Source organism: Panthera leo, chromosome B4 (genome assembly GCF_018350215.1).
Source record: "Panthera leo isolate Ple1 chromosome B4, P.leo_Ple1_pat1.1, whole genome shotgun sequence".
NCBI lineage: Eukaryota > Metazoa > Chordata > Mammalia > Carnivora > Felidae > Panthera > Panthera leo.
The window spans coordinates 123,695,191-123,716,656 of NC_056685.1; the positions used below are offsets into that span (position 1 = coordinate 123,695,191).

The 21,466-nt window shown below is 44.6% G+C and overlaps 2 protein-coding genes across 4 annotated transcripts in view; both read left to right on the forward strand.

Annotated features, from left to right (window-relative positions):
- Positions 1-21,466, forward strand: part of TXNRD1 (thioredoxin reductase 1) — a 94,091-nt gene that overhangs the window by 18,436 nt on the left and 54,189 nt on the right. The window contains exons 1-2 of one of the 3 annotated variants that reach the window (XM_042947572.1): positions 5,586-5,738; positions 7,175-7,284. Coding sequence is in view for 1 of the 3 variants with exons in the window: in XM_042947571.1 (XP_042803505.1) it covers positions 7,175-7,284 (110 nt within the window). In the remaining 2 variants the exon portion in view is untranslated. Of the gene's footprint in view, positions 1-5,585; positions 5,739-7,174; positions 7,285-21,466 lie in introns of those variants that run through there. The other 2 variants (XM_042947571.1, XM_042947569.1) reach the window with 2 other exon arrangements.
- On the forward strand, positions 17,140-19,230 carry EID3 (EP300 interacting inhibitor of differentiation 3). Its single transcript, XM_042947573.1, has one exon. The coding sequence runs from the start codon at positions 17,835-17,837 to the stop codon at positions 18,948-18,950; it is 1,116 nt and encodes a 371-aa protein (XP_042803507.1). The 5' UTR covers positions 17,140-17,834; the 3' UTR covers positions 18,951-19,230.

Sequence of the window (21,466 nt, forward strand, 5' to 3'; positions counted from 1 at the left end):
TCCTCTGAAAAAGATGGGATCGACAAATTAACTAGTATTATCTCCATTTTACAGATTGAGTCTTCCAAGAAATATTTATTGAGCTATTACTATGTGTGGGCACTGTTGTTGTTGTTGTTGTGTGTGTGGACACTGTTTTAAGTACTGAGAACATTGTGGTGAGCATAAGTAATCCTGGACCCTGCCTACATGTGGCTACTTACATTTAAACAGATTAAACCTAAATAAAATAAAAACTTAAGATTTGCAGTTGCACCAGCCACATTTTAAGTGCTCAGTAATCACATGTGGGTTGGACAGTGCTGATACAGAACATTTCATCATCACAGAAAATTCTGTTGAGCTGTGCTGTTCTAGGGGGAGGCCGACATTGATCAAATAATCGTCTATAAAAATATAACTGCAGTTGTGATAAGTAGCAGGCAGAAAGAATGCATGGTAACACAGGAGCACCTCATTGGGGGATTTGACCCATGTGGTAGTTTCCTCGGGGAAGGCATGCTTGTTCTCAGATCTGATGAACGGCTGGGAGTTAGCAAAGACCTGTGGTTAGGTAATTAAAGAGACTGAAAAAAGGCTAACGGCTGGGCTGTAGAGACGGAGGGCAGGTTTGGGTGAGATAAAGAGGTAGAAGACCAAAGAGGGTCTTGTAGAAAGAGGATAAGGAAGCTGAGAGGCGGAGTAACTGGACAGTCTGGTCACTGATCGAGCCTGGGTTTGACTGAAGTCGACGCTGTGCAATGGATGCACATTCACAGGACTTTGCCTCTGTAATGACCTCCTCTTGCTCCTTTCCTCTTTGAAAATTGCCAAATTTCGCTCTACTAGATTGGTTTCTCAGCATAAAAACGTGCTATCATAATTTCCTTCTTAGATAAAACTAAACAAAACACCCTCCTTGATCCTATGTTGCTCTTCAGCTACTTTCCCTCTTTTGTGTTTTTATACCAAAACTCCTTCAAAGAGTTGGCAGTCCTCACTACCTTCATGTCCTTTTTTCTGTTTCTGGTTGAGCGTCCTCTAATTAGGCTTTGTTTCCTCCATCGTTTTCATAAAAATCAACAACGACTGACTTCCATGGCTCGGTTTGTATCTTGTCGTTATTTCTCATCTAGTGGGTCTTCCTCCTTCGGGGAGCATTTCTTCACTGGCCTCTGAGACACCACATTCTCTTGGTTTCTCTCCCACCTCCCTCCAGTTTCTTCTCAGGCTCCTTTGCTGGCCCCTTCTCCTCCTTTGCACTTTGCGTTCCTGGACCATCTTCATTTCCTTAAATATATTAACTCCCTGGGTAACTTCATCTAGTCCCACCTGTGAAGGTTAATTTTATGGTGCCCTGTCGTTTGACCAAACACCAGTGTAGATGGTTGCTGTGAACGTACTCTCTGATGTGATTAACGCTGAAAACAGTAGACTTTGAGGGAAGCAGATTATCCTTCATAACATGAGTGGGCTTCATCCAATCAGTTGAAGTCCTTCAGAGAAAAGACCGAGGCCTCCTGCAGAGAAAGGAAGTGAGATTGCCTTTGGACTCAACACCGCAACATTAGGACCACTGGCCTTCCCAGCCTGTTGGCCTGTCCAGTAGGTTTAGGACTTGCTAGTCCCCACAATCCTGAGAGCCAGTTTGTTTCTCTCTGTCTATTTATATATTCTATTGGTCCCGTTTCTCTGGAGAACTAACATATACGGCATTAAATGTCTTTTATATTTGACTCCCAGATTCTTATTTCTTGCTCTGACTTCTCCCGTGAACTCCAGATTTGCATACTGAGCATCTCCATTCAGATGACAACAGGTCTCTCAAACCAGTGTGGGATCTGTCCCAAACTACTGCTTTCCACCTGCCCCACTCCTATCTTTCCTCCCCCTCCCTGGGTGTTCCCCCTTTCCATTCCACAGTGCCCCCATTCACCCAGTTGCGAAGGCTAAAACTCCTTAGTCATCATCGATTGTTCTCCTTCTTTTACCTTCCTTATTCCACCCATCGGCAGCATTTATGAGCTTTACTTTCAAATATCTCTTCTCACCTCCTAATCCAAGCCTTCGTTGTCTCTGGCTCGGACCACAACAGCGACCTCCCAGCGGGTCTGTGTTTCTCCTAAGTCCCTACCCACCCTAGTCGATACCACACACAGCAGAGCAATCCTTCTAAGATACAAACTAGCTGATTTCCATCTCCTTGCTTGTGACACTTTGGCTTCTTATTACATTTACAATGAGATCCAAAGTCCTATGGCCTTTGGGTTCTGACCTCTGGCTACGCCTCTGGCTTCACTACCTGCCATTTTCTTCCTTGTTCACTGAGCTTTAGACACACTGCTTGCTTCACAGTTCTTCAGACAAGTCAAGCAGGCTTCCAGCTTAGGGCTTTAGTACTTCTTGTTTTCTTCTTCCTCTCCTTCCCCTTCTCCTCCTTCTCCTTCTTCTTCTCTTCCTTCTCTTCTTCTTCCTCCCCCTCCTCCTCCTTTTTAAAAGATTCTTATTTTTAAGAACTCTCTACGCCCAACATTGGGGCTTGAATTTACAACCCGAGATTAAGAGTCCCATGCTTCACCCACTGAGCAAACCAGGGCCCCCTAGTACTTCCTGTTCCTCTGCTTAGAAAGATTCCCCCCCCCCACCCCCCATAAATCTTGCTCCCTCCTTTCATTCTGGTCTCAGCTCAAGTGCCATATTCTTAGATCTTTCTTGACCTCCCTACCCTACTTTCTTCTTCTTCAGGGTACAAAGAATTCTTTCAAAGCTGTTTTTTTCCCCCCTGTGAAGGGGAACAATGAAATGGGGTAGTAACTATGATGGTTGGGTCCAGGGGATCATGGGAGACTTTTTTTTAAATGTGAAAACTACCATGTGTATGATGTTGGGAATTATCGGGTAGAGAAGAAGAAACTGATGATGCCAGAGAGGGAGGCTAATTTCAGGAATGAAGTTATTGAAGACTGAGAAGGCAAGAAGAGATGAGAATCTGTACACAGGTGGAGTACGCTTCGTTAAATGAGGGTGAAGGCAGGGAGTATGGCAGCTTGGTGGTTGAGTTCTGACTGATTCTGTTTTCTTAAAGAAGAAAGCAAGCAAGTCATGAGTTAATGGCAAGGCGTAGGTATATTAGAGGTTTGACAAAAGGGGAAGAAGTATGAAATATTTACTTTGGAAACTAGGAAAACAAGTATATCAGAGATGTAAAGGACTGCTGGGAAGCTTTGGGGACACATGGAAGTTTGTGGTCTTGACCTTAAAGTGAAATCACTTTTAAGTTCTGTTTTCTCCAGTGGTGTTTTGCTATGTAAGTAGGGTACAGAATATGTGGACAGCTGGGTTTAACAAGGGTGGGCCTTGCCAAGTCAGTACAATTGAGGAGTTTGGACTTTATTTTGAGGGTCCTATAGAGTGACAAGGTTTGAGCGGAGAAGAGTTGAGTGTCAGAAAGATTGTTCTAGCTCAATGTGGTGGTGTGTGTGTGAGAAACTTATTGTAGGAGGAACAATAGTTTAGTGCAATAGGACCCTTGATCTAATACCCCTCATAGATCTGTTTATAGTGTGCTTAGATGACAGTTCAGGAATGGAGAGGGTCTTTTCCAACATTTTCTGAGTACTTACTATATGTAGCAGGTTCTGGGAAGACAAGATAAGTCAAACAAGGGTTTGCCTTCCTAAAGCCCTCTTGGATATACATGATTTATAATGATTTCTAGGTATTTGGGATCTCAGAATAGGGACAGAGCTATCAACACTGGGTGGGAATCAGGGAAGCCCTCCCAGAGGAGATGACATTTCAGATGAGCTTTGAAGGAATAGGCCTTAGGGAGGGTAGATTATTTTAGGCAGGGAATAACACGAGCTCAGTCAAGAGATGTAAGACATATGTCTGAAACAAATGCTGCGCGATGAGAAATGGTGGGAGATGAGGTACTTCTTCCACTGCCTGGAAACTAAATATAACTAAGGAGTTGGAGTTCTCTCTATTTTGTGACAAGGGTAAGGCATCTGGCCCCTTAATTGCAGCAAGAAAGGTTTGAAAGAAACATGAAGGTTTTTTTTTTTTTTTAAGTGGCGATTTGTTTAACTTAAAAAAAAAACAACTACATGGAGCTACTCTACGTATTTGTGCTCTAATTTGCTCACTTAAGAACAGTGTGAAGTTAAAATGCCTTATCTAGCCTTTTCTGGTATGCTATTCGAAGATACTAACTATGGCAACGCTGACCTGTCATATAAGGATCATAAAAATCAGTCCTTATCGCTTGCGTTTAGTACATTATTTCAAGTGAAGTGATTTTAAAGTCCATCTCTATCTTGACCTTTGAAAGAAGCTGTAGGTTCTATACATCACAGGAATGAGGAGTTTATGTGCCTGGTTCATGGGACATTATCGTGTCGATTAACTGAGCTAAGGCATAGAAGACAGTTAACAGAGGTGGGCACAGCAGCCAGGAGGAAATGTTGTTTTCCACCTGGGAGCCCTGGCTTCTTTCCCTCTCCTTCGCTCCTTGTTTCCTGGACACCTGTGCTAGACCCATACTCTGTTCTAAGGACCCCAGAACAGGTGAGGCACACACTTAGGCAAACAACTACCATGCAAGGAGAGTACCTCCATTCATGTGCGTCGTGAGTGTGTGTACGTGTGTTTGCACAAGTGCGTGTGTGTTCACCAAGCCTCCAACCGTGCCTTGGAATGAACTCAAAGGAGGGAACTGTGGTTGCCTGCCACCTCAGAGACGGTGTGGTTTCTCGCAGCCTTCAAAAACCAACAACCCTTTCACCCCTGTGTGCTTCAGTCGGCCAATATCCAAAGCGGTGGGAGAGACATTCATTCATTCATTTATTTATTCAGCAAATATTCCTACTTCCCTACTGATCCAAGGTGCTGAGTAAGAATAGGAGTAAGAGCAGGAAGTATGAGAGAGCATGGCTCACTTGGGCAGCTGCAGGTGGCTTGGCATGACTGGAGTTAAATATGCTGTTTTCCCTAAAACAAACGTGACAACCCAAAACCTGAGTGGGTTAAGGAGGAAGGACGTAAGGGGAAGTTATGTGTTGGTGAGAATTTGTCACTTTTCAGGATTAGTCAGAATGGACTAGATGTTTCTTTTAAAAGCCTGGTAATTTCCTTTAGAGAACTGCCAGACTGACAAGTCCATTAGGCTAGGGCAAAGGGTCCCAAACTTTGCTGTTCACTAGAATCACCCAGGGAGTTAAAAACAAAAACAAAATCCCCTCGGATGCCCGCCCCGGTCACACCTAATACCCATTCACCCAGAATGTCTGGGGGTGGGAGTGAGGCGTGGGTGTTCTTCAAGATCCTCTCGTGATCACAATGGGCAGCAAAGTTCCCGAGTCACTGCCTTAGGGGACGGTCCAGTTTTGCTTAATTAAAACACACTTGTCTCTGCGCTCTGGTTCCAAACATTCTTACGTTGTTTTTGCTCTTTCCTTGGGTTGGGGGCGCTCTGAGCAGGAAGAGGATGTGGTGTCACCCAATTAGGAGGTCTCGCTTCGCTAAGCCCGTTGGCGTAGTCGCCAGGGCTGCACCGGAGTGGATTTCTGCTTTGTCATTCTGACTCTGGCGGCCCGGCCGCCCGCTCCGAGCAGGGCGTGGCTTCTCGTGGCGGCGGGGAGCCCGCCACCCTTCCCCTCGGTTCGCAGCAGTCCCTCGCAGTGTCTCCGCAGTGCCTCCGAGCGGAAGGTGGGGGGCCGCCCTCCAGAAGAGCCTGGTGGCCCGGCGCTCCCCTTCACGTAAGCGGTGGGGACCCAGAAACCCGGGTAGGGCTGCGAGCCTCTGGGCTGCGAGGCTGGGGACGTGGGCAGCCGTCTGTCGGGTGCGCTTCGAACCCCGGAAAGGGATGTTTTAAGGTGTGTCTGAGTAGGGGTGAAGCTTGGTGTAAGGCGGTGCTCTTGCGGGCCGCGTTCATTGTGTCGCGTGGGTCGGTGGAAGCCGAGCCTGGGCTGGGGAGAGACCGGCCGGCCCTTGTCGGCTGGTGGCTTCCTTCCGCTCGCCCTCTGTAGAGACAGTGTGCAGAAACGTGAGAAAATGGGTGTTTGTAGCGTTTCCTACTGTACGAGTGTCGGAATGTAGATGACAATGTGACGAATAGATCGACAGATCCTCCACAGCACTAAAGGAGTATAATAATTTAAAGATGTCTCTTAAGAAATTGTCGCACCATTTAATCCCCGGAAATCCCGAGTTGGCAAAATGTCCGTACCTCCCTATTTACAGTTGGGGAAACCGAGGCTCAGAATCACGTGACTTGCCCCAGGCTCTTCAACGCGACAGCGGCGAGTAGGACCCAGGGCTGGTCTCGCTGTATCGGGCGTACAGGGTTACAGGCGTGCACGGCACTGCCTGGGTTTGAACCCTGGCTCTGCTCTGACGACCTAGCTGCTTTGAACTCGGGCACGTTAGCTTTTCCGTGCCGGCTCTGCCCGTGTGTGAGACGGGCCGGACGGGACCTACTTGCAAAGAGTAGCTGTGAAGATTGAGTGTTGGTAATGTGCAAAGCATCGCAGAAGTGCTAGCTGCCATTGTTGTCAAGCAGCAGCGCTTCTGAGTTGGTGTGATTTTTGTGTCATGAATGGGCCGGATGATGTTAGAGTAACTGGAGTCTATTTTTAATTCTATCATTGACTCACTGCCTACCTGAGTTCACCCGTTTGTAAAATTGGGCCATTAGCTCCCGGTCTGTCAAGCAGGGTGTTGCTGTATGGCTTCAAGGTTCTGAAATGAAAAAAAGCACCCTAAGAGGGCAGAGTGTTCCTAATTTTGCCTCGTGGTTTCAAATTTCAAAGAAACCTGGGAAGTTGGCTTTTGGCATTCTATATAAATGCAGAGTTCAAAGGCAGATTAAATTGGGAGGCGTTTTATAGAAGTGGAGATGACTGTCTTAAGCCTCCTTTGCGAGGCTTCTCTGCATTGGGGATTTACCGGGATTCGGGGCGTCTGGTCCGGCGAGGCCGCCAGGATTTGAGCGCGGCGGGACCTCGGGTGCGGGAGCCGGCCGGGGACCCTGCGGCCGGCGCGCGCAGGTGTGCGGGGAGAGGGGCCCGGGCCCCGGGCCGCGGCAGGGGGCGGCGCGGTCGGGGACGCGGAAGCCCCGCCCCCGCCGTGCACTTCCCGCCGCGGCCCGGGGCGGCGAGACTGACCCGCGCCCCTCTCTGCTTTTGTGCCGCAGAGGACGCCAGGGGCCTGGAGAGAGCGCTCTCGGAGCTGACCTCGGAAACCGACGTGCCGGTGGTGTTTGTGAAGCGGCGAAAGATAGGAGGCCATGGTCCGACCCTGAAGGTAGGGGGGTGGGGGCGCGGGGGACATTAAAGTTCTCTACCCGCCGGTCCCGGGAGGGAACTCCTGGAGCCCACCGTGCTCGCGGCCCTCCTTTCGGGGCCAGGGTGGATGTGTGAACGAACCTCCAAACGGAGCGCGTCCTTAAAAACGACAAAGAAGCAGTAGGGGCCAGCTCACGTGTTAATGGAAGTTGATGAGACGGCGGGTAAATTCAGAACTGGGGAGCTTGCAAGGGAATATGTAACTTTTCGTCTTCTAAAATACGCGTTCAGAAAAATTTTCCTTCCCGACTTTCCCTGCCTTTGCCCCTTCTAATCAATCTAAATAACTTAAATTTTAGCAGCAGTGTAAACTGCTGAAAGTGAGCTGTTGGGAGAAGTACTGAGCAAAGGGGATCAGGAAATGCATATCTTCGTCGGTCCCTATCCTCTTTCTCTTTAATTCACTGGGAGGGAAACCCAGAAGCCCCAGGCTCTGGGGAGAGTAACCTGCAAGCTCTTGGAGTGAGTTCATTTCCCTTCTGGTATCTCTTGTAGCCCAGAGTTAACTATTGGGTGGAGGGAAAGGGAGAAAAATCTTTCTTTTGACCAGTGGCAGGCGCGGTGGCAGTCCTCCCTTAGGACCCCGCACCGTGGGGTGGGTGGGTCATGGCTGTGGTCCCCGTGCATGTTGTAGGGGAATACCCGTCGTGCGTGATGTTCTGCATTGAGTGTGGTTGGTTACCCGGTTAGAAAGTCTCATAATCTCATCACCTTGATACATCTGTCTGCTTTAAATTTTGCTGATTATCTTTTTGTCCTTGTCTGTTTGTATCCGTGTAATTCTTAAGAAATGGAACTCCTGCTTGAACATTGCCTTCTTAGAAGTAAACCTGAGGCCTCAGGTTAAATGTAAAAAGTCTACTTAGATGCCTGCACATTTAGGAAGAATATTAACAATTAATTTGCATTTTTATTTACTACCTTTTCTTCTAAAAGAATCTTGTTTACCATTTTTGAAGAATGGGTGATGAAATAGGAAACACAGATAGACTTCAAAGACAAATGGAAAATTCATGGAAAATAATTAAAGGATAAAAAGGCTTTTAGCTTGATTGAAAGTATTAGTCAGACCTTTAGTTTGCAAGTAAAATGAGACAAAGGTCTATTAATATGACTTTCTGTCTGGATTGTTCTGTTTTCTCCACCTGTGTCATAAATTTGCACTTAAAAAGTTATATGGGTATTTGACCTTTATATAAATTCTACAAATGGTTCTGGTTTTAGCATCGTTGGGAGTAAAAAGAATCACTCTTCTTAAAAGCTTTGAACCCACTTTATTGGTATGTACTGATGTTTTCAATCCATTAATCATAGTTAATTTCAGACATTTAATGAGGTCTGGTGCCAAGGTTGAAAAGTATACCACCACGTCATAATTAAAATGAAAAAAAGTTATTTAGCACAGTTTTTAAAGTAAGCTTACCACTCTACTTTGTATTATTTATTTTTGGTTTCTAATGAGTCCTAAGACACAACAAAGTAAGGACCACTGGTTTGAAATGTGTGAATTTCCAGCCAACTGCTGTCCCAATTTGGGGCTAAGTGGTAGGTTCTGAAAATCTTTAGGGAACATTGGGTTTGAGTGGAGAAAAACATTTATTTAGTGGAGAATTGAGTTTATAAGAGTAGTGTTATGATCCTAAAGTTCACACCTTAAAAAAAAAAAAAGGTTAAGATTTTATACTTTAATTGCAAGGTAAATAGGGGAGAGGGAGCTCTTTAAAATGCCTGCTTTTCTTTTCTCCTCTTTTCTTTCTTCCTTTGTCTCTCTTTCCCCTAAATAAACACAGCAGCAGCAGCAGCAAAATCTACCTAGCTGTCACAGTGTCCTATAGAAGACAGGGAATGAGAATCCTGCTTGAAGGCACTTATAAGTCTAGATGACTACCTATAGGAAGCTGAAAGCTTTAAGGAAGTTTGTTTCAGAAATCTAGTCTATGGGCCACCTGCACGGGATGTCTGGAGTGCTTGTTGAATGTGCATGCCTAGGCTTTACCTGAGGTGGTCTTAAGTGAACTTTCTGGAAGGGGCTAGGATCTGCCTTTTAATTTATTTTAAGCAAGTCCCCTCAAGTAATTATTAGGATAAATCTCACATTTGAGACTTACTTTAATGTAGAAGGTAGTTTGGTCAGGGTTGGTTGCTAAATAATTACAATCGGGGAAAACCAAACAAAGTACTACATTTTTTTTTTTTTTTTTTATGTTTTATTTATTTTGAGGGAGAGCGGGTACGTGCGAGAGCATGAGCAGGGGAGGGAGAGAAGGAGAGAGAGAGAAACCCAAGTAGGCTCCGCACCAGCAGTGCAGAGCCTGTTGTAGGGCTCGAACCCACAATCTGTGAGATCATAACTTGAGCCAAAATCAGAGTCTGACTCCACCTAACTAACAGCGCCACCCAGGTGCCCCCAAAGTACTACTGTTTAATCCCCAAAGGATACGCATTAGAAGATAGCAAATGGTGGTAACTCACCAGGCCACTAACACTTTAAACCTGAATAGAAAAATAGAGAAATATGCTGTCTGTGGCCAGGACTTGAATGTGCAGGTGTGACATTGGAACTAGGGAGCCTACTGAATTCTAAGAACTATGAATAGAATTCCTATGCTCAAAAGTCATCTGGCTTTCATAAACATTTTAGTTCCTTTTTTTCTTCCTTTTTTTTAATGTTTAAAAAAAATTTTTTTTAATGTTTATTTATTTTCGAGAGAGAGAGACAGAGCATGAACAAGGGAGGGGCAGAGAGAGAAGGAGGCACAGAATCTGAAGCAGGCCCCAGGCTCCGAACTGTCAGCACAGAGCTCAGTGCGGGACTTGAACCCACGAGCTATGAGATCATGACCTGAGTCGAAGTCGGACGCCTAACCAACTGAGCCACCAAGGTGCCCCTTAAAGGACTGTTTTGATGCTGGGTCTTGAATTGTCTTATTTTTGAAGTCTTTGTTTTCATGGATAGTTTTCCCACAGGCAGGGGACACTTAACCCTAGTCTGAGCCACTTAACCGACTGAGCCACCCAGGCGCCCCAATGTTTGTTTATTTTTGAGAGAGAGAGAGAGGGAGAGAGAGGGAAAGAACAGAAGATCCGAAGCCGGCTCTGCGCTGACAGCAGAGAGCCTGATGTCGGCCATGCCAGCTAAACCCACTGAACCATGAGATCATGACTTGAGCTGAAGTCGGACGCTTAACCAAATGAGCCACCCAGGCGCCCCATAAACATTTTAGTTCCTAAGGGCAAGATTGCAAGTATTCTTGCAGGGAGCCTTTCTTGTATGTGAGTCAGTGTCTCCAGGATCCCAGAGTTTTGAAACCACTTGTATAAATGCTCGGTGGTGGTATTGAGAGGAAAAGCAAAGTGCATGAAAAAGTGTTTATGGGGATACTAAGTGCAGGACAGAATTAAGACAAGTAGTTTGAGATCATAGTCTTGGGAGAGAAGACTAACACTGGCAACACAGGACTTCATTTCTTCAAGGCCATAGTAGGAGAGATGCCAGACGTAAGGCAGTGCCCGGTTAACAGGGAGGTGAATTATGGAGGCAGTTGTAGGAGGAGCTCAGGCCCGTGCAGAGGTTCGGGCCCCGCGGTCCAGGCTCTACGGGTAGACACTAAAAGGCAGGTTTCCTCCTTTGAAGCCTAACTTCTAAAGTTACCAGGAACCAGACTCTTAACTGAGTAGACATCAGGAAATGAGTGGTAATTTAATAACTCCCCAACCATCCCCTTTCTATCTTAATATACTCTACCAAAATTGGCAGAGAACTTCATTTCTTTTGATTCTTTACTCTGACCTGATCCTTCTGGGGAGACTAGTGGTGTACCTGCTGTGGCCGAGTGGAGCTTAAGGCCCAAGGAGAGGGGAAGAGCACCGACTGGCTGACACTAAGAAGGTCGCGGGGGGAAGGACTAACAAGATTCAAAAGAGGCCTGGATTGTTAGGACCACAAATAAATTTATCTGGGGCTGAATTATGTAGTAAACTTTTTGCTAGTTGTGAATCCACGTTGAGACTCCATCTCGCTTCCTTCCACTTGAACTGACAGCATGAACCTCTTTCTTGCTATTCATGTTCCTTCCACAGCAGTGCTGCTACTCTGGCCTCTCCTGGCTCCTCATGTGCCAGGGCCTGACTGCTTCCCACATACCTGCCCACTGCCTGTAACAGAGGCTTCTGCCCCGGCCTCCCACTTTGGTCTCCCTCCCCTTCTCGTCCCTGTGCTGTTGGGAGTCCTCTTCTGATTGCTGCTTCGCTGCCCCTGGGTCTGCATCCAGGGTAAAGGGCACACTCCTTAGCTTGGCCTTCTGTGTGGCGGGGCCTGGCCCCCACCTGCTTCTCTGGTTATCTCTTGCTCTGCTCCCTTACCTATCTGCAGTGGGGCTACCATTGCAGCCAGAGTCCCTAAAATTTCTCTCCTCTGTTCTTCATTTCAGTTTCTGGTTTATCTTCCTGTTCTAAGACACTTTTCCAACCGCCTCCCTGTGTTACAGTACAAGGCCAGATTTGCCCATTCTTTCCCTCCGTGCTCCCACAGCACCCCCGAGAATCTTCTCTCTGGAAGAGGAAGAATCCTGCCAATTATAATTTTTTGGCTTACATATCAGCAGTGGAGAGTTAGTCTTCTTTGTGCCTGGGATCCCAGGTCTATATTAGAGTTCAAAAACTATTTAAATGAACATGCCTATTAATGATAATAGCTATCATTTATTGAATGCCTACTCTAAATGCTCTATTGCCTCATTGATTAAATAGAATTTAATCACAGTAGTCCTCTGCAGAAGGTGGTTTTATCTAGGTTTACAGAGGAGAAAATGGAGGCCCTGGGAATTTAAGGAACATGCCCACATTACACAGCTAGTTTAAGTGGCAGAACCAGGAATGGAATCCAGGCCTGTCTGTGAAATTCACTGTGTGGTACTCATACTTCCCGGCACTTGACTTTGTGTTACAGCTATTGGGATACATGCCTGAGCTCCCCAGTGTGGTTGTGTGCTCATGATTCAGAGCTGAGCCCATGCGTATCTCAGTATTTCTAGCATAGCTCTGGCAAATTGGCATTCATTAAATGCTTGCAGAGTGGAACTGCATTCCTCCGTGCCTACTAAATTTACATTCCTTTAGGACAAAAATGACTTATTTTTGTACCTTCTCTGTGTGTGTGTGTAACACTTGGTATGCATTCAATAAATAATTTGTTGAATGACTGGATGATGGTAGGGGCCAAAGGAGACTAACTTCAAGTGAGGTTATTTAGTTACAAGATGTCTGATTTTATGAAGGTGGACTGTCTCTATCTGAGACCAAGACTTAAGATATCCTGGAGAGATTCTAGGCAGCATATAAATGGTTCAGAATTTTAAAGAGCTGTATAACAGCAGCAGCGGCTACCTTCTTTGTTTTATGCAGGTGTGTCAAGGTCAGTTGAGAAGGAAGTCCCATTACATTTATTTAGCTACAGGTACTTTTGAGTACCTGTGTTCTCCACCTTGGGCTAGGCACTGTTTTTGCTATCTGTAACAGAAATCTGTGGGGCAAATGTATATATTTAAAAATATGTTTGTCAACAGATATTTGTATATGATTATAGAGTGACAGCCAATCTGGGTTGACATCCAGTAGACTCACTTTACAAATGAGGAGACTCAGACTCTGAGGAGAATAAGTGGAAACTAATACAGCACTAGTTCTGATTGGAGCCCAGACCTCCAGCGTGAACTCCTTCAAGGCTGCCTTCTTAGAAACCACATATCCTGTGCTTTCCTACCCGTCGTCTATCAAAATAATGCTCCCGGTCATTGCTGACTTCTGAGGTGTGTCCCGAGAGGGTTGGTAATTGCTCTCATAACCTGAAAGGTTCTATTCTCAACTCACACCCTTGTTTACGTTAGCTCTTGAGGCTTGGAAAGTCAGCCAGCACTGGGTTTGCTGGTGTCCGCGAAGCGTGTGCCTTCTGACTACAGAGCGAGGGTGGAGGTTTTGTGTACTCTTACTTCACCAACAATAAAGCCCATGTTATTTGAATAGAACAGTTATTCAGAGCTTCTTTTGGATACTTTTTTTTTTTTTAAGAATCTGCTGAAATCCAAGGAACCACTCATGAGAAAAATATAACCGATAATTTTGCATATAAATCTCAGACTCTTTTTTTTTTAAATTTTTTTAACGTTTATTTATTTTTGAGACAGAGAGAGACAGAGCATGAATGGGGGAGGGGCAGAGAGAGAGAGGGAGACACAGAATCGGAAGCAGGCTCCAGGCTCTGAGCCGTCAGCCCAGAGCCCGACGCGGAGCTCGAACTCATGGACCGCGAGATCATGACCCGAGCCGAAGTCGGCCGCTTAACCGACTGAGCCACCCAGGCGCCCCAATCTCAGACTCTTAATAGACCCGCTTCAGAATATTTAGTACAGAGGTTTACCTCTTCAAAGTACTATATGCACTCCATTAGTTGAAGACTTCCTAGGTTTTTAAATTGCATTATGTGGCAAGTGCCTTTTCCCTGGTATTAGTTACAGTGGGGATATATTCTTGTATGCCTCCTTGTGGATTTAACCTTTAAAATATTTTTCTTTTCCTAAAACAACATGCAGGAGTGAAGCTACTGGTTTGTATACTTCTTTTTTTCCATTTAGTTTATAATGTTTATTAAACATTTACTATCTTTGGGATGATTGAAGACTTACTAATTACCTACTAAGTATTTGAAAATATCCGATCTGTCACATAATTCTCATTCAAAACTTATAGTAGCTTATGGTGTTTAAGTAGTACTATTTCTGCCTTACAAATGAGGAAACCAGACACTGAGCAGTTAAGCAACCTACCTAAGAGAAACCTAGTAACTAATAATAGGTTAAGATTGGAACCCAGGTTTGCCTCCTTCCACTGTCCATGGTTATTTAAAAAATATGTATCTACCTTGATCATGGCAAAGTTTACCTGAAATACTAAAACACCAACTAAAGCAAAAATGTATGCACACAAACATAACCTTGAAGGAAATTAAGATAAAAGAGAAAATATACCTAATGTCCTGCTATTCTGACAAATCAAACTAGTACTTTGATCAGTAAGACTCATCTCATCTAGGGCGCCTGGGTGGCTCAGTCGGTTAAGCGTCCGACTTCGGCTTAAGTCGTGATCTCACGGCTTGTGAGTTCGAGCCCTGCATCAGGCTTTGTGCTGTCAGCTTGGAGCCTGGAGCCTATTTTAGATCCTGTGTCTTTCTCTCTCTCTGTCCTTCCCCTGCTTGTGCTCTGTCTCTCTCAAAAATAAAACAACAACAACAAATTAAAAAAAAAAAACAAAAACTCTTCTTATCTAAGTATTGAATAGTCACCGTGGCAGGATAAGGGCAGAGAAGGGGCTGGGAAAGAAGGAACAGAAAAGTTCAGGGAGCTAGCTGGTAGCATTAGAAGCATACCTGCTGGATGGGGACCCAGACCTGATTGGCTCCTGGCTTCGGCTCAGAGGTCTCTCATATGCCCATTTGTTATAGATTAATCCTGCATTGGAAGCCCCACTGACCCTCTGGGAGTTCCTTTTTTATTTGGCCATAGAGAGACCTGTAATCTGTGCCATCCATCCCATCACGTTTGTGTTGACCACCAGGGGTTGTGGGAGACCGCTTAAGAGCTGGGACTCGAATGAGTCCGAACTCCTAGCAAGGGACTGGAAAATAGGGAAAAACTGGAGGAAAGAAGAAAGGAAATATAGGGCCATGTTGAGCTCTTGCCAGCAACTCCTGAAAGAGGAAAAAAGGGGGAGGAGAAGAGCTGAATTATTTTGCCTGGCTGTATGTCATGGTTGCCTGAACTTGTCACCTTACTGAATGAAGAAGGCAAACTTGAGTGATTTCTTCGAAGCACTAGTGTGCTTGTGCTGTTACAATTCATAGAGAAGGTTACCAGTATAACTGAACGTATGCGTTGCGTTCTTCTTTTTAAGCTGCGTTTATATACTTACTACGAGTAATTGGACCTTAGGGTAGAAAATCGCTATTTAGTGATTGCAGGATTCGCAAGTGTAGAAATCCCATTCTTTAAAAGATTAAGGAAAATTGTTACACTTGAGATTTTTGCTCTGTAGCGACATTCAAAACTTGTGGTCTAAAGGCAGAGTTAAAAACGCAAAATATAATGCAAGTATGACTTGTTTTTTTTAGTTTATTCATTTATTCATGTAAGTCATCTCTATACCCAATGTGGGGCTGGAACTCAAGACCCCAAGATGAAGAGTCACATGCTCTCCCGAGCGAGCCAGCCAGGTGCCCCACAAGTATGGCTTTCTGAGGATGATCTGAGTTACAGGTTCCCAAGGTTCTTAAGGACAGGGATCCAGTGCAGAATTCAGCACTGGAAATCACTACTTAATAATACGATGCTTGTCTTGATGCGTTCTGTTGCTCTGGGCAAGTTGTGTGGGCTGTTATCTCCTGAGAAATCCCTGTAAATAGTATTAATAATGCTTTAGAAGTAGGTTGGGAGAATTATTTTTCTATAAACGTTTCGGAATTCTTAAATGAAAGGCTGTGTATGGAGCACATTGGTGTCAGCCTGTTTTCCCTTCTCTGAGACGGGAGAAGAGGCACCTTGGGGTGGGAAGGTTGGCTTATGTTTTGGAGTTCTTTTATAAATTGCTTTCACTGGATTTCACTGGCTTTCACAGAAGCTCCCAAGAATATGGTTAACTGTAAAAGGAAACATTTTTGTATTTGGAACTTGGGATTAATTATATGTTTTCATCTAAGATTTAGAACAGATTTAAATAGTTTGTAGTTGGCCAAACTTGGGGAAGAAAATATGGCCCTTTGGTGAAACTGGGGCCCACCTTTGTTTTTCTCTTGCTTTTACTGTATTTCAGAGAAGACTTAAACCTGACTTTCTGAAAAGCAGTCAAGTTTTCTTTTCAGTGTGTTGGATCTGTGTTTTCCCACTGATCTGTGAAATTAATATTTTGCTGCCAAATAACTTGCAGTAGGGGCTGGAACAAAGTTTTCATCTACATTCATTTATACATTCAAACATGCATATTCCAGTGTATCCAGGTGAACACAGCTTTGCTTGGAAGATTTAAAATCAGATTCTTGCTTTAGAGAAGTTCAGTCTAATAGAGCAGGATAATATATATGCATGAGTAACTATAATGCCTGGTGCTTTTGAAAAATGCACGTTTTTCCCCTGAATTACCTACACTTAAAATAATGGGGGATGAAGAGTAATGTAAATAGTTTAGAGAAACTTAATACTAGGTTTTACTGTTCACGCATTTGCAAGAAACTTTCTGGTAAACACAGGAAAAATGACCCAGTCTAGACGCATGGGAAGGAAGGTAGGGCTAATTTACTACCTCTTGGTGCCTTGAAACCAGAATTGACAGGTGCAGTGGTGTTTGTCTCCCCGCACCCCCAATTAAAATGGCACCTGTTGAAGTGAAAAGCTTTTGATCTGGGTTGAGAGTGCACTTTTTTGTTCTCTTTGAAAACAAAATGTATTCCTTATTGTTACATCTGCTTTGCTGCTTGTGAGACTGATGAGCTAAGTAAGCCCTTTCCCCCAACTGTGCGGGGATTCCCGGTGAATTTTCCAATGTAGTCACTCGATGTACATCATTCGCTTCCTTTTTCTTGCAACAGATTGTGTTTAAAATCTTCATAGCTTTGCTCACCTTTTAGGGTTCAGATTTACTCTCCATTCAGTCTGTGGTCTTTAGCTTTTGGCAAACTTTCAAAGAAACCTCTCTTTTGCGGAGACTGCACCCACTTTATTCTTCCACCCTTGGGTGGTGGAGAACCAAAGGTCACTTGAGTAATGCCTGACCTGCCACCACTTTAGCTCATGCGCTAGCCGAGGCTCTCTTGCCTCGCAACTGCCTCTGCCCTAGTTTGGAGGGGGTCTGGCTTTTGAGGGCCCGCGAAGGTAATTAATGCAAACAGCCACTTTGCAAGTGAACTCTGAGGGTTCGGCCTATTTGTAGTGGAGGTTCAGCAACTCACAATGCTTGGCTTTATGGGCAGTTTACAACGCAGCCAGATTCAGTTCTCAAAAAACCAAAACCCCAAGGACCCTGCCTTTTAATCAGAGAAGAACGAAAAACATAGGCTGACCTAACTGCAACGTGACGGCAAATGTTTTAAAGTGCAGGAGCTTTGGCCCTCCCCTCCCCCTTTTTGCTATGATTCTCTAGGTATTTCTTTGAAAGCCAGAGAACACTGTCAGTAATTGCTAAAATAATAGCTATCTGTTGAGCGGGTATTATCGTAGTGTGGATAGGGGCCCCATTATTGCGCACGTTCTGTGCTGTGCTGCAGGGAGCCGGTTGCTAACGCCGGTGCGTGTGGGCTCCGCGGGCCTGGGCCGCCGGGAACCGCAGCCAGCTGGGGGCGGGGCCTCTGGACCCCGCCAGTGCGCATGGGCGACGTCTTCCCCTACGGACCCCCTTCAATTTCCGCCATGGTCGGAAACGTAGCGAGTGCTGTTAGCTGAGCGTCAGCTGAGCGCGCCGGTCACCGGAATGTCTGATGAAAAAGGCTCCTTGAGGGGAGGCGTAGAGAAAGGAGAGGAGCCAGCGGGGACCATCGCTGGTAGTGCGTTCTCTGTGAAGCGGGTGGAGGACGAGGAAGAACGGATGAAGGTGGAAGTGGCGGTGGGGGCTGATGGCTGCCCTGACGACCTCAGCTGCCGGGAGGCCGACATAGACCCATACCTCCTAGGGCTTGCGGATGACGAGGAGAAATGCCGGAAAATCCGCAGGCAGTACCGACAGCTCATCTATAGTGTCCAGCAGAACCGTGATGACATAGTGAACACGGCGAGCGACACGTTAACCGAGGCCCTTGAAGAAGCCAATGTCCTGTTTGATGGAGTGAGCCGAACCAGAGAAGCGGCACTCGATGCCCAGTTTCTTGTTTTGGCTTCTGATTTGGGTAAAGAGAAAGCAAAGCAACTGAACTGTGATATGAGCTTTTTTAATCAAGTAGCGTTCTGTGACTTTCTGTTTATATTTGTGGGCCTGAACTGGATGGAAGATGATGAACGTGATGAATTGAGTGGCTGTGATGATAATATAGCTCTTTCCTTCTGGGAGACAGTACAGAAGGAAGCAACATCCTGGATAGTGCAAGCTGAAACATTCCACTTTATTTTTGGTTCATTCAAGTCTAAGCCTTCTGCACCAAAGCCCCGACTTGAACACCAGAAGAAAGCTCACAAAATGGAAGAAAATGGGGCTATGCCTACAAAGCTGAGGAAGTTGGACCTGAGTAATAATCAAGAAGCAACAGAAAAAGAAGTAGAAAGAATCTTGGGATTGTTGCAAACTTACTTTCGAAAGTATCCTGATACTCCCGTGTCCTATTTTGAGTTTGTGATTGATCCAAACTCTTTTTCTCGTACTGTGGAGAATATATTTTATGTTTCTTTCATTATAAGGGATGGTTTTGCAAGAATAAGGCTTGACCAAGACAGGCTGCCAATATTAGAGCCGATTAATATTAACCAAGTGGGTGAGGGAAATGATCCCAGTTCTCATGGCAGGAGACAAGGAGTTATATCTTTAAGTTTACAGGACTGGAAAAATATTGTGGCAACTTTTGAGATTTCAGAGGCTATGATCACAAACTCATACTAGGGACTTTTGTTCTTAGTATAGAATGTATTTTGTGGCTTTTCCAAAGTATCTCAAAATTGAGAGTAAGATCCAAGCAGAAGCACATAGTGTATTTCATGTAAAGTGAAAAAGTATTTTCAAAACATCAGAAATTGTTTTACTGTGCAATGTATTTTTTTTTTTTTGGTAGTTTATGAAGTTGTCATGATCTGTTATTAAAAAATATTCATTGGCATGTTCACGGAAAGATTTTTTTTGAATGCCCATTAAGACTTTATCAATAAAAGTCAGTTCTGAATTTCCTAAGTTAAAAGGCATTGATAATTTACCAAAAACTCAATTTTATGATGCACTGTGATACTACATTGCTTCTTTTGTTACAAGGAACCAAAGGAATCCCGAATGAGGCCCCAACAAGGTTGGGGGAAGAGTGGGTATTAAAAAAAAAAAAAGTCAAGAAAGACTTTACACATAGGTCAGTGAATAAGCGATGCAACACTATTTTTAAAAAATGTAGATTCCTTGCTTCATTGCGAGGAAGACTCCATAAGATTAATGTGTGGGTATCCATATTCTAAATAGTTTCTCCTGTGATTGGACAAAATAACCTCTATAGTAGATAGGTGAGGCATCATTTAAGTGTGTGCTGAAGGTAAGTAGGGGTTAATCAAAGACAGCAGAGGTATTCTCGGCAGGGGGAATATGGAGGCCAAATAGAGGCCAAGAGTTACAGTCTTTATCTACTTGGTTAATTTCTTCTCTGGCCTCTAATTTCCAAACCCTTTGTGGTTGCTGCTGGTACACAGATTGGCCTTCAGAATCGGTGGGGTTTCATTATGTAACAGCCTTGAATATTCCCAGTTCAATTTTGTGTTTCTTATGAGGGCTTTAAATGCCTGGAAACTATCTCTGTTTATGCTGAAATATATGACTAACTTGCCCATATGTTCTTTACTTCACCATAAAGACTTGTTTTTTCTTTTTGTTGCTTGCAATTATGAATTACAATCTTAGAAGTTATGCTAAAAATGTGGGTCTTTAAGAAAACAATCTTGAAGGTGCAGAGCATGTCTGTTTGTAAGCTACTTTTCTTTCTCTTTCTTTCTCCCTTCCTTCCTTCCTTCCTTCCTTCCTTCCTTCCTTCCTTCTCCATCTGTATGTGGGGCTTGAATGCAGGACCTAGAGATCAAGAGTCACTTGCTCTATGGACTGAGTTGCCCATAAGTTTTTTTTTTTTTTTTTAAGTTTATTTATTTGGAGCATCTGGATGGCTCGGTTGAGGGTCCGACTTCAGCTTAGGTCATGATCTCACCTTTCGTGAGTTGGAGGCCTGCATCTGACTTGCTGCTGTCAGCACCAAGTCCACTAAAGATCCTTTGTCCCCCTCTTTCTCTGTCCCTCCCCCACTCACGCCCTCTCTCTCAAAAAAATAAGTAAACAGAAAAAAATGAAGTTCACTTACTTGAGAGACACTGTGAACGGGGGACTGGCAGACAAAATTGCAAAGTAGGCTTCGTGACCTGAGCCAAAGCCAAGAGTCAAGTGCTTAGCTGACTGAGCCACCAGGAGCCCCCTAGGCTGCTTTTTTTCATCCCTATAGGAGCTTAATCTGGAGTAGTAGTGGACTTTGCCATTAGGCATTATTTGGCAAGTGGATAAGTATCTGGCTTGGGGAGAAGTAACAATGAACTTTCCTACTAAGTCTTGTGTAGAATAGGGAAAGGAAGTCCAAAGACTAAATAAATGGCATCAAGATTGACAGGAGTGATCCTAATGTGTGTCGGGGACAGATTCTTCAGTAGTAGTTGAGGTTTTTTGCCAAAATAGAAATTTCTCACGAAACTTGTTCAGTTGTTTTCTAAAGTAGCCATTCCTGGGGTGCCTGGGTGGCTCAGTTGTTTAAGGGTCTGACTTCAGCTCAGATCATGATCTTACGGTTTGTGAGTTTGAGCCCTGCATCAGGCTCTGTTGCTAACAGTTCAGAGCCTGGAGCCTGCTTCGGATTCTTTGTCTCCCTCTCTCTGCCCTTTGCCCACTTGTGCTCTGTCTCTTTCTCTCTCTCTTAAAAATACATAAACGTTAAAAAAAAAAAATAAAGTAGCCATTCCTTCCCCTTTTCCTTCCTTTCTTTCCTTTTTTTTTTTTTTTTTTAAGTTTTTTATTTTGAGAGAGAGGGAGCGTGGGAGTGCAGGGGAGGGGCAGAGAGAGAGAGGAAGAGAGTGAGAATCTCAAGCAGCCTGCACACTGAGAGTCCCACTGCAGGGCTCGAATTCAATAGCGAGATCATGACCTGAGCTGAACTCAAGTTGGATGCTTAACTGACTGACCACCCAGGCGCCCCTCTTTCCCCCTTTTTCATAAAGGAATGCTAACCTTGCTGGGTGTGCCACCCTTTGATTTATTTAGCATCATGGAAGTATCATTTGGTTTTGCTGATTCTCATTTTAGCCTGTCTTTAGTACCCAAGTTCCTTGGGTTTTCCAGAGATTTGCCATTAGAGGAAAAGAATTTCTTAGTAGCAAGAGGATTCTGCCTCA